This window comes from Lotus japonicus, chromosome 3 (assembly GCF_012489685.1).
Source record: "Lotus japonicus ecotype B-129 chromosome 3, LjGifu_v1.2".
Classification (NCBI taxonomy): Eukaryota; Viridiplantae; Streptophyta; class Magnoliopsida; order Fabales; family Fabaceae; genus Lotus; species Lotus japonicus.
The window spans coordinates 3,230,149-3,242,122 of NC_080043.1; the positions used below are offsets into that span (position 1 = coordinate 3,230,149).

The 11,974-nt window shown below is 35.5% G+C and overlaps 4 protein-coding genes across 6 annotated transcripts; 2 read left to right on the top strand and 2 right to left on the bottom strand.

The window, feature by feature from the left end:
- Positions 1–372: 372 nt before the first annotated feature.
- LOC130747681 (uncharacterized) lies at positions 373–1,043 on the bottom strand. Its single transcript, XM_057600688.1, has one exon. The coding sequence runs from the start codon at positions 997–999 to the stop codon at positions 502–504; it is 498 nt and encodes a 165-aa protein (XP_057456671.1). The 5' UTR covers positions 1,000–1,043; the 3' UTR covers positions 373–501.
- Positions 1,044–2,850: 1,807 nt separating this feature from the next.
- Positions 2,851–4,183, bottom strand: LOC130749755 (seed lectin-like). Its single transcript, XM_057603129.1, has one exon. The coding sequence runs from the start codon at positions 4,126–4,128 to the stop codon at positions 3,280–3,282; it is 849 nt and encodes a 282-aa protein (XP_057459112.1). The 5' UTR covers positions 4,129–4,183; the 3' UTR covers positions 2,851–3,279.
- Positions 4,184–4,856: 673 nt separating this feature from the next.
- On the top strand, positions 4,857–7,487 carry LOC130748639 (uncharacterized). Of its 3 annotated transcripts, none has more exons than XM_057601871.1 (4): positions 4,857–4,931; positions 5,212–5,342; positions 6,989–7,182; positions 7,302–7,487. In XM_057601871.1, the coding sequence occupies exons 3-4, from the start codon at positions 7,000–7,002 to the stop codon at positions 7,479–7,481; spliced, it is 363 nt and encodes a 120-aa protein (XP_057457854.1). In that variant the 5' UTR covers positions 4,857–4,931; positions 5,212–5,342; positions 6,989–6,999; the 3' UTR covers positions 7,482–7,487. The 3 variants fall into 3 exon arrangements, with proteins under 3 accessions (XP_057457854.1, XP_057457856.1, XP_057457855.1); XM_057601873.1 differs by having other exon boundaries at positions 6,994–7,182; XM_057601872.1 differs by having other exon boundaries at positions 4,893–4,984.
- A 1,143-nt stretch (positions 7,488–8,630) lies between these two features.
- On the top strand, positions 8,631–11,308 carry LOC130749227 (protein THYLAKOID ASSEMBLY 8-like, chloroplastic). The gene is made up of 3 exons (XM_057602549.1): positions 8,631–9,066; positions 9,933–10,319; positions 10,934–11,308. Exons 1-3 carry the CDS (start codon positions 8,704–8,706, stop codon positions 10,961–10,963), a joined length of 780 nt encoding a protein of 259 aa, XP_057458532.1. The 5' UTR covers positions 8,631–8,703; the 3' UTR covers positions 10,964–11,308.
- Positions 11,309–11,974: the final 666 nt, after the last annotated feature.

An 11,974-nucleotide genomic window follows, 5' to 3' on the forward strand; every position in this document is an offset into this window, starting at 1 on the left:
AGATCTAAATTCAATCCAAGATTGCTAGTGGATTTATTAGCAATTACCTATACTATAAGATTAACTCAAATAATCTCTTCGAAAGCTCTTCCATATGGGCACAAGACAAGACTTATGAAGTCAAGTCAAGATAAGAAAATACCAATTTAGCCACACAATGAGCTACCAAGTTGCAAATTCTCTTAACTTAAACCAGTTGGCTGTTTGCAATCACTAACAATGGTATCCAGATAAGAGAATCTGTGTTCCAACTTCCAAGCATGTTCCAACTCCCAAGCATTCTGTTTCAAAAATGCCTTGCTGAAAACATAAATCTCCAGCTACATACATGGATTAAGAAAATTGCTTCTGCAAACTGCAATTGCCACAAAATAAAGGAAAAATATACACTATGCACATTAATTTATTTAAGTTAATATTCACAATATACAACAAATAAAAAGGGAAAATTTCATCAAAGACACAAAATAAATAAATAAAAAAGGAAAAAAGAAATAAATTTTAAGCGGATAAACCAAGAAAAATAGAAATTCCAACGCCGAGAGAGTAAGCTCCGACGAAGCTTCCGATCACCACCGGAGCAGGGCGAGCGAGTGCGCCGATTCCAACAATCCCGGCGACACCGACCGGAACTCGCAGCATAAGCGCTTTGCCAGCACCGGCCACCACGGCATCAGTGTAGAGCTCGTGAGCCCAATCCTTGAAGGGGGCGGATCCGAGGGTTTCGCCGCGGTGGTTCACGCGGCGGAGGGCGGAGTCAACTTGGGAGCGGTCAGGGGGAGTTGCGACCCACTTGTGGATGAGTGGGTGGGGGTTGGTGTCGGAGAGGAGGAGGGTGTGGATGTGATCGGAAGCGGTTTTGAGTTGGTAAGGGAGGACGCCGTCGTAGGCGTGCTGGGTTAGGGAGAGGCAGTGGGTGAACGCTGAGTCGCATGCTGAGTTGAATTGGGACGAGTTGCGTAGACTGTTGTTCACTCGCTTTGATGCCCCTAACCCCATTTTTCTTTCTTTCTCAATTTCAGGCTTGCCTTTGTTATTATTCAAGGCTTGAACCAATGACTAAACACCCAAGATTCTTAGAATATTCTTTAAATTTAGGGTATAATTGTGAAATTGACATTTGAACAGTAATCTTCTGGTGTCCCCAGAGGCGACTATGACTAATCCCTTGAGGCTCGGAGATCATGTTAAATGTATAGATCTCTCTCATAACAAATGTTCTTTATACGTGAAATGTAGACTAGATACTTAAGGAGTTCAATTGTTTATCGGTTGTGCTATGCTTAAATGTCATAATTTCAAATATGAGACGAAGTCTTTTCTTATGAAATGAGAAGTTTTAATAATTGTTTGAAGGTTGCTTTATCTATATCTATTACTCCTTCAAACAAATTTCACATGTTATGTCATACTTCAGGAAAGTTAATTAATTAGTTGTTTTGAATTATAATTTCAATGTTTATTCTAAGCTACCTTGTTATACTGTGTAAACTAGCTTCCAATGTTTACTTTTTCATGCGGAATTCTCCAATGTTAAAACCAGGGCATTGAGGTTATGTGGTGCACTGGCTGTTATTCTTTCTATGGCAATGCAAGGAGTTTTTCGGGGAGTTGAAGATACGAGAACTCCTTTGTATGCTACAAGTACGCCACTCCTCTCTTTACCTCAAATCTGCATCTCTATTCAGATCATGATGATGATGATGATGATACTAAATCAGAGTTAGAGGATACTTTATTGTGTATTTCCCATTTGAAAATAATACATCATTAGAAGTTGCCATGTCTAGAATTTAGTATGTTATAATATTAGGACTGCGAGAATTTACTGGAGAACTTAAGATTCTTGTCAAATTATCAGCTGTTAAGTTTATGTTAATGTTTATGATCAAGTAATAAATTTATTGTCCGTTACCCCGATTAACTACAATGATGATATGGAAGGGAGTAAACAAAGTTCTAACTTGGCAAGTTGCTTTCATATCCTTTAAGCTAAAAATGAAAGAGGCAAGCTGTTCAAAGGGGTGTTTCACTGGGAATTGGTTTTGGCTTCACTCAGGTATATATATATATCTCTTATTCTCTTTAACTGATTTTGTTCTGAAATTTGAAGTTAAGAACTTCATAACTGTAAAATTTTGATGTGAATATCTTAGTACGCAGCCTGCTACTGGCATTTTTCAATTTAGGCTCTCTCTCTCTCTCTCTTTGTTTATCACACATTTTGCAAACAAGGCATCGAAGCAATTGGGAGACATAGTGATATTGTTGTCAATACCCTTATGCTCTACTTACTCCAATACCCTATTTCTTCTTCTCTTTTTCTTTCTTTTCATGTATGTTTGAGACACATACCTCATTTAAACTTTTAACACTCTAGAGAGAGACATTTTCACTTCCTTTTTCTCTTACTTGCTCTATGCTACTTTTTATGGATCACTCAACAGAAATTCCAAAATAATAATCCAATATGAGAAAATCCCTAAGATTAAGGCAGTGGAGTGGCAGAAAAAGAAGGTAGGTTGAATGGAAAAATTGGAACAGAGGAAAGGTAACATTTTTAGGGATTGAGATAGCAGAGGAATGTTGAGAGCAGATTCAGGGGTTTAAGAAAACTAGAAGATAAAACAGTAAAAAACATTAAAATGACTGAGGGAAGAAGGTACAACATAATGCGATGATTAGAGTTGACAAAATTATTCAGAAGGTTGAGGATAGAGTGCATACACTTTACGTTTAAAGCTTAGAGAGAATGAAAATTGAAAAAAGAAAAATGATGTGAATAAATGTGAGGAAGAGAGTGGATTTTGAGGTGAAGAGTGTGAATGGGGTGAAGAGAAGAGAGATAAGGAAAAAAAAGAGCAAGTTAGAGGCCACCCTTAAATATTATGCAGAGTAGATTCAAATTATATTTAGTTGTGGGTGGGTGTTTACTTACTTGATATATTAGTGCTAAATAAACATGAGCGTGTTACAAGTTTACAATATAATAACCATTGTTGCAGCTGGTCTTATGGTCGTTGTTTTCCGCCACACTCACACACGAAACTACATGGAATCAAGTCCATAGCTGGACGTTACAACATACTAATGACATACATAAATTATCCCTGAACTGCTAAATAGTGTGTGACACCAACTTTTGAGGTTGTGGCTGTCTAAAACCGCAACAAAAGTGAGTGTGGCAACAATTCTCGCTAATATAATAACCATTTTTGCAGGTCTTATTTGTTGTTTTCCGTCACACCCACACCCACACACCTAATAATATTTTGGAAACTACATGGAATCAAGTCCATGGTTGTTCTTAAAAGCACCTGCAGCTTGGGGGCCACCTGCTTTCAAATCCGATTCAAAAGACCATGAAAGAACATCATTTGTTTCAACGTGGTCTGGATTGAGTCCAGTGGTAGCTGAGAAACCAACTCTTACATACTCTGGAAGAACATTCTTCAAGTCTACAACGGAAGAGACGGTGTAAGTGTCCTTACTCGAAGGGTGGTCCAATGAGACGGTTAACTCTTTGGTGGAAGCTTGGTAGTGTATGAAAACATTGGCTACTTCGCCATAGGCAGCACCCCACGATGTAGCGTTTGATGATTGGATGGAGCCGACATCGATTCCAATGTGTGGACTTTTCGGATCCCAGTTCGAGTTGAAGTGAGTATCGAACTCAACCGCAACAACTTGGTTTGATTGACTGGGATCGTCGTTGTCGAAAATCCCGAGTAATCCTCCAGGTTTTTGGGGCTGGGTATCCACGGGTGCGAGAAAGAAGGCAAGGCCATCTGCTATTTTGTTCACGTTGGGTGAATCGATGATGAAGGAGAATGAAGTAATGAAGCTGGCCACATTGCCCGTTTTGCTGTCCCAGATGTGAACTGGGGCAACATACAGGGCTCGGCCAGTGGACTTGTAGACTGGGAGATCATTTTCTACTTTAGTAAGTTGTAACTTCCCTGTTGGGGCAACGAGTGCGTCACCTTGGAAGAGCAAATCAGGCTGTTGTGGTGTGAACTGGTTGAAGGTGAAAGAGAGATAGTCTGTTGAGTTCACCTTGTTCACAAGCAAGAGGAAGAACAAGGTTAAGAGAGAAGTGAGTGACTTTTGGCTTTGGAAACTAGCCATGATAGCCTTCAGTTGATCAAGTAGTACTTGAATGTGATTAATTGTGATGTAGGGATGGAGCCCAACGTTATCTATTTATACTAGAAAATGTTGGGTAGACGTGCATACGCGAGAAGAGATTATGTACCAATATCTGAATAAATAATGTGATATATATGACACGAAAGATAGAGATATGGAGAAAATTATTATTATGGTATTTGTGGGGTGTTGGCACCAATGAATCCAGACTGTTTATACTACTACCGAGGTGATGAGGTATCACTGGTACAGTGGTACTGCAGATTTTCATTAATGTTTCACGACCTAAGTATTGTAGCGTCGGGTTCTCTTGATAGTTTTCGGTGTTGGGCCATGAGCTTCCCTATCTCCCCAACATATATGTTGACATTTAATTTCGAGCCTCACTTACGAGAGAAATTAGATATATGATAGATGATGAGATATAGAAAATAGATGAGTGAAAATAATATTGAGGAGAATGAAACGGTATGGACACTTGGTTTGCATATAAAAGCTGAGTTTTAAATTAAGGAGCAGTACTGTTTGGACTTCCTTATGACACATAAAATATATATACATGTGTAAATTTAAAATGTCCTTGTGAAGCACGAGAAATAATAATGTATTGTTTTTTGGATCCAAAATTGTAAACAAATATTTTAGCTTCTATAATTGTAACGAGCACATGCTAGCTTTGGCGTACAATATTTTCTCCCATATATATAGTTTAATCCAACCAGCAAGTAACAATAGAATAAGGGTCTTGATTCATTTTCTCCCTAGTTGTGGGTGGAATTGGGGTAAGTATGAAGTATTATTAAGGTGTTCATATGTTTGAATTGAGGTAGACAAGGTAATTGATCTAGTCCAACTTAGAAGCTGGAATTGAATATCAGCAAAGTTCAAGCATTTTAGATTCTCCATGTATGAGTGGATCACACATCCTGTCTTTTATTTGAATTGTGTGTAATGGAGTAAATCTCATGATAATCAATATAGAGGGACAGCCCAGGATTAATTAATGTATGCAGGTTATGCTCAAGTGCTGACTCATGGTTTACCTCTGCTGATTATTGACAGATTCGAAGCAGCTATATTGATGGTTGTGAAGGCTTATAAATGCTTGCTCCTCTTGGTGTTGTTGGATATACTCAAGTGCTCCTTCTTATCAATCCTTATTGATTGCTGCGTGCAGGGACCGATTCATATGTGTAAGTATGGGGGCAATTGCTTGCTTCCCCCCCCCCTCCCAAGTAATTCATTTTCATTTCATATGTATATGAAGATGAATCTCCATGCTATTCTAAATACTATTTCTTAATATATACAAACTGTGTTTAGCCAAGTATAAAGAGAAAAGTGGCTATTTTTCTGACTTATCTTCTATACACAAACGGCTATCTATTCAAGAAGTCTCTATGTGGTTTTCTTGATATAACTTCTAATGTGGATTTTTTGCATGCGTGATGATGGTGTAGCTTAACTTTCACAAATATTTACTAAAGTAGTGTCATTTATTTTTTTAATTCCAAGTTAGTATCGCCACATGGAGTGGCGATAGCTATATTTTTTTTGAAATCGCCATCCAGTGGTGACATCTTTTTCTTTTTTGACTTTCACTGATAGTGACGGAAAATTTTCCGTTTTCCATCACAAAGTTCTAGCATATGATAATGGACATAGTGACGGAATGGGGGGAGAAAGAATCTTCCGTCGCTAAAAAATTTGTGGCGAATATTTTCCCTCTCAAACTTCCGTCGCTAGTTCATTTTCAAATTTCTATCATTCACTAAAATTTTGTGACCCTTTTTAATGGCAACAATATTTCATCGCTAGATACTTTGCGACGTATGCCAGGATGTTGTGATGGACTATTTTCCGTCACTAAAAGAGAAAGTAGAAAAAATTAAGATATTGCCATTTGTAGTGGTGATTTCAGAAAACTCTCCCTCGGACTTAGAAGGTTATCTTCACTAATGATTATTTAGTTATAACTCAAAAAATTATTTTAATCAAGAAATTTATGACTCATGACTTATAAATACTTTTATATTTTTTATGATTATCTATGAATTGATTACGTAAGCATGATGTAGAGTAATCATTTTTTAAAAAGAAAGAAAAAATATCTCAATTTTTATCTTGAAAAAGAATATGCATATTTTATTTTCTCTCTAAGGTCACTATTATAACCCTAAAAATCGAAGCGTTGCACTTTGTCAAAAGCCGATGAAAATCGAAAATGTCTGTGTAAGTCCTTAGAGCATCTCCAATTGTAGTATCTAATGTTAAATACATACTTATATGAGTATCTATTACCATTGAAGTACATATTCAATTCCAACATGACACCCCATCAATTAATCCCCCACCCTCCTTTATGAACCAAAATGTCTCATATACCCTTTAAAATTTAATTTCATTCCAAACATATCTCTTTGCCTACCTTATCACTATCATCATTTTTGTTTGTCACACCACCCTTCCCTTTTAATCTCATCTCATAGTTTTCTTCATTGCCACTTTTCACACTTAATACATGTGAAAACATTTCATACTTTGTAAGTGTGAACTGAGGTATGTTCATTCTCTCTTCACCTTCTTCCTTTCGTTTTAAGTGTTCACACTCAGTGAGTGTGAAACATTTTCACACTCACTGAGTGTAAAAATGTTTCATAGTTAGTAAGTGTGAAAATTTTATTTTATCACTGTTGTTCGTATTTCACACTTTAGAGTGTGAATTTGGTTTGCAGTTCACACTTTGGAGTGGGAAGTAGTTGTTCCGTTCTCACTCAAAAGTGTGAAATTTACTTGTTTGTGAATTTTTCATTTTGATTTTTACCCTTTTCCATTTCAGGATAGCTAATCATGTCTCATGTGCTCATTGAGAAAGTCGATAATGTGGCTGAAGGGGATCATATCAAGGTGGATCGTGTGAAAGAAGTAGATAATGAAGTGGATGATATGAAAGAATGGGGTCACATATTGAAGGAGGATGAAGATTTAATGAATGCAATAGATGACATGAATGCATTATCTCATGTTGTTATGGTAGATTGTACAGAAACCTTCACCACTGATAAAATATCACATATCTCATGTGCTTAATATGATATATACAATTTATTGACTTTATTAAATAATAAGCTAACCGTGTTTGTTGTTTGTAGAAATTCCAAAATCGGCAAGTCTTTGATTGGGCTCAGTTGGTGGGGAAGAACAATGACTTTGTTGTTATTATGATAAGGTCTGACTATGGAACCTTGAATGGGAAGGAAAGTTTGACATTAGGGTGTGAGCATGGTGGTAAATTCAAACCATACAAGGGAAAGTTTGACATTAGGGTGTGAGCTTGCATTTTTCGCACTCTTGAATGTGAAATTTAACTATAAAAAATGAAATATTTAAAATTAAAAATAAAATTCTTAACAGTTGGTTCCTTCACACTCTTGAGGGTGAAATTTGAAAATATTTCACACTCTTGAGTGTGAAATGAAAATATAAAAAAATTATTTTTAAAAATAAAATTATTAACAATTCAATAACTCACACTCTTGAGTGTGAAATTTGAAAATGTTTCACACACTTGAGTGTGAAATTTAATTATAAAAAACGAAATATTTAAAATTAAAAATAAAATTCTTAACGGTTGGTTCCTTCACACTCTTGAGTGTGAAATTTGAAAAGATTTCACACTCTTGAGTGTGAAATGAAAATATAAAAAGACAAAAAAAAATTAAAAAAATTATTAACAGTTCAATAACTCACACTCTTGAGTGTGAAATTTGAAAATGTTTCACACACTTGAGTGTGAAATCTAATTCTAAAGAAACGAAAAATTTAAAATTGAAAATAAAATCCTCAACAGTTAGTCCATTCACACTCCGATCCTGATCTTGAGTGCGAAACTGAATTGTGTTTCACACCCTTGAGTGTGAAACACAATTGTATGAATCGAGTATATTCATTCTCTCTTCACATTCTTCCTTTCGTTTTAAGCGTTTCACACTTAGTGGGTGTGAAATATTTTCACACTCATTGAGTGTGAAAAAAATGTTTCACAGTTAGTAGGTGTGAAAATACTATCACCCTTTGATTATCTCTTTATAAGAGAGGGTATTAAGGGAATTTAGAAAATAAAAAAGGGTGTGAGATTAATAAGGGGGTGTTAAAACTAATGTCCAAAATGAGTATGTGGGAATAGATACTCCTCACTAGACTTGTAAGGTGAGCTTGTATTTATTACAAGCACTTACAATTAATTAAAATAGAGATAAAATAATAAAATATACAAATGTGATGATGTGAAATGGGGTAGATGATGTGATATTATGAAAAAATGAAAAAATGATGTGTGGATATTTTAGTGAGTATGATGGATGTAGATGCTCTTATGCCAAATTGTATTTATTCTCAAAATCAGCAGATGGTAAATAATTTTTTTAATACATTTTTACCTCTTATATAAATATAAATATAATACATGAAACATTTACTACAATATGCATATATGTATTGGAAAATAGTAAAATACAGCATTTCCTCTATCTAAGAACCCTAATTGCAGAGAACATGATACTCAGATTGAGTGATTGGACCAGTGTACAGAGCTTCCAATTGCAGCAGTGTATCCCCATCAATGAAGAACCACGTTCTGCAACCTCAATTTCAAAGAGGAGCATCAATTTTGGTAACCAGAGAAGAGGAAAATCAGTGATAGTTTGCGGGCTCCGTGCAAGCTTCAGAAAGCGACAACCTTCAAGAGTGATATCAAAAGAGGGGATTCAAGTAATCCACGCTCTCAAATTGGCAAAATCCTCAGAGCAGAAGCTCTATCAAGTTCTCAATGAAAAACTCACCAGGCTCTTGAATGCTGATGCTTTAGACCTCTTGGGTGAATTGCAGAGACAAAATGAACTCCATTTATCACTCAAGGTACTACCCATTTTCAATTTTGTGTAAAAGATTTTAACTTTATTTTTTTTATGTAAGATTGCATAACATGTAGATGTATCTTCAGTACTAATCATAAACATGTTAGTTAAGTGTTATAAGAGTTTATGCATAAGATAATTTGAGAAGTTTATTAAATAAACTCAAAATGGCTTATAGGATGATATAAGAACTTAGAGTCTTAGCTTAGGCCATGTCTGGAAGAGTTTATTTGAGCTTATTTTATCGCATAAGAACTTATGAAAGTGTTTGAGAGAGTTTATGTAAATATCTTATGACTACAAGCTGTTTAGAGCTTATTTTTGTAAGCTGGTCAGATTAGCTTAAGAGTGTGTTTGGGTAAACAACTTAATTAAGCGATTATCAGAGTAAGTGCTTATTCATAAGCTAATTTGACAAGCTTGTTGAAATAAGCTTAAAATAGGTTATTCATAATTATGTATGAGCGCTTATTTATAAGCTAGTCTTGGGCAGCTTATAAAAAATAAGCTCAAAATAGCTTATTGGTTGGTCATAAGCTATTTAGATAAACTCTCCCAAATACTTGTATAAAAGCTTATGTTATAAGTTAAACTCCAATAAGCTCTTGTGAGTAATTTCTTATAACTTCTCAAATTAGCTAATGAATAAGTGCTTATTGCCATAAACTCTTAATTGAACTGTAAACCCAAACAAACCATTGTGCATAAGTTAATCTGAGTAGCATATGGGCTTATGCTGTAAGATAAAGATCAAATAAGTTTTACCAAACGCTGTCTACTTCTTCTATAGTCTATACTATTGTATAAGATATTGATGTATTCTTAATTTTTATTTACTTGCAATTCAATTTCGTAATTGAAGCACAGGTTTTTAATTTTCTTCGTGAAGAACCAGGGTTTGACGCACTGCTGCCGTTGTATTCTGACATGATATTATTGCTGGGAAGAAACAAGATGGTTGGTGAGGCTGAAGAGTTGTTTTCTCAGGTGGTGGAAAAGGGGTTAAAACCAGATACGAGGATGTTTACTGAGATGATTGGGGTGTATTTGCAAGGTGGTAACACAGAGAAGGCTATGGAGTTGTACAGGTCCATGAAGGCTTCTGGGTGTTCACCGGATAAGTTGACGTTTACCATATTGATCAGGAGCCTTGAAAAGAGTGGAGAACAGGAGTTGGTGGAGACCTTGAAACAAGAGTGTGTTGACTATATTGACTTGCCTGATAAATTCATTCAACAAATCGAGCAAAAACAGGTGAGTGAGATTTCTTTCAATCAACATTAACAATTGGCCTCTCTGTGAGCAGTGAGCACTATTAGTTTCAATTTGTTAGTTAGAATATTATTCCGTCAGTTAGCATACTGTTAGCTTACTTATAATTTGGTTATGTTAGTTTGAGTTGGTTATGATGGTACTAGTGGTGTGTGTGTTTGGAGTATAAATAGGTGTTTGTATCTCATCATAGTGTATCTTTTAAATAATAGACTGATTAATCCCATGTTAATAACACACATTGTCTATTATTAAATGCCAGTTAGTAATTACACATTCTGTTCTCCCGTCCCTACCACTTGTAATCTTACATATTAGTTAACTGTGTTTTCAAGTTTCTGGGTCAATTGACTTGCACTTTTCCATGCAAAACTGTTCTACCATTTGATGATTGATTTGAACTAGTGAGGGGAACTGTGCTTCCCCTGAAAGAAAAAATGAGTTTAAAGTAACATGGAATGAGCTTTCAGCCTCGTTAATGACTGCACTGTTTATTGAAGATTTTCATACATAGCGTGCTACCTTGTCCATTCTCCCATCTTGCATGAATATATATGTAAATTTGTGCTTTACAAATTTCCCTTTTTTGTCTTCAGGTAAAAGAGGGACATGTCAATCTTGTATGAAAATTTTCAGCAGCAGATGGTGGCTCTACTGGTTTTGTTGGAGTGATGAATAATAGATCATCCAACTTCATTGTTGTATTTTGTATCATTTTGTTGGAGGTTCACCAGGAGCCTTCCTTCACACATATCTCTGTCTATTCTTAGCGGCAGTCAAATCCTGTGGTAATGATGTGTGATTGGCAACAATGGTTATGACTTAGTTGGTGGGTAGCCATGTCCCGGTGTTGCTGTAATGCTGATAGTGTCATTTGTACCTTTGATCTTAACAATAATAAAAATGATGCAAGGTTGTTGCAGCAAAGCTGACTAGCTTTTAGCTTGGAAATCAAATCATAATGTTCATTATCTGCTTTGCTCTTGGTTTGTTAAAAGAAATGGTAGATTTTCATCTGATACAAGTGCATTCAGAAGAGTTGATATGCATTCAGAAGCTCGATTTGTTTGCTCTGGAAGTTTTGCAAAAGTTAAATTGTAATGCTTCTGCTTGTGCCAGGATTTCTGATAATAATTTGAAGGAAATGTTGTTATCGCTCCATTTACACTTACACTTAGACATAAACAGTAACAGAAGAAAGAGAAATAAAATATATGATGAGTATTGTGATATGAAAAGAATAGATAAGAAGAGAAAGTGAGTGAAAATGAGATGGAAGAGAAAATGGACTATGAATAAATCAAAACCCTAATCTGACTATGGTTGATAAGTTTAGTTATGTATTACTTTATTGTGGCTTGTTGTCATGTTACTCATTTTGACACAGCCACTCATAAAATAAGGTAAAAAGTAATGGCAATGCTATTTAGAATCACCCCGTTTGATTATCAAACATTCGAACATGTCAAACGCCACACGACTGCATGCAGCTTTAAGTTAACTGCGAAAAGGCATCATTTGATATAAAATCAAACAAAATGTTCCAAGAACATGTTTGTAAAGAAGTTTCACTCAATGTGAAATGCCAAAGAAAGATAGATGTTAATTCTTCATACTTTGGTCTTGGAACACGTTCA

Coding starts and splice junctions, on each gene's coding strand:
- LOC130749227 (XM_057602549.1), top strand. CDS start 8,704: ATGATACTCAGATTGAGTGATTGGACCAGTGTACAGAGCTTCCAATTG. Junction 9,067..9,932: donor AACTCCATTTATCACTCAAG/GTACTACCCATT, acceptor ATTGAAGCACAG/GTTTTTAATTTTCTTCGTGA. Junction 10,320..10,933: donor AACAAATCGAGCAAAAACAG/GTGAGTGAGATT, acceptor TTTTGTCTTCAG/GTAAAAGAGGGACATGTCAA.
- LOC130748639 (XM_057601871.1), top strand. CDS start 7,000: ATGTCTCATGTGCTCATTGAGAAAGTCGATAATGTGGCTGAAGGGGAT. Junction 7,183..7,301: donor CATTATCTCATGTTGTTATG/GTAGATTGTACA, acceptor TGTTGTTTGTAG/AAATTCCAAAATCGGCAAGT.
- LOC130749755 (XM_057603129.1), bottom strand. CDS start 4,128: ATGGCTAGTTTCCAAAGCCAAAAGTCACTCACTTCTCTCTTAACCTTG.
- LOC130747681 (XM_057600688.1), bottom strand. CDS start 999: ATGGGGTTAGGGGCATCAAAGCGAGTGAACAACAGTCTACGCAACTCG.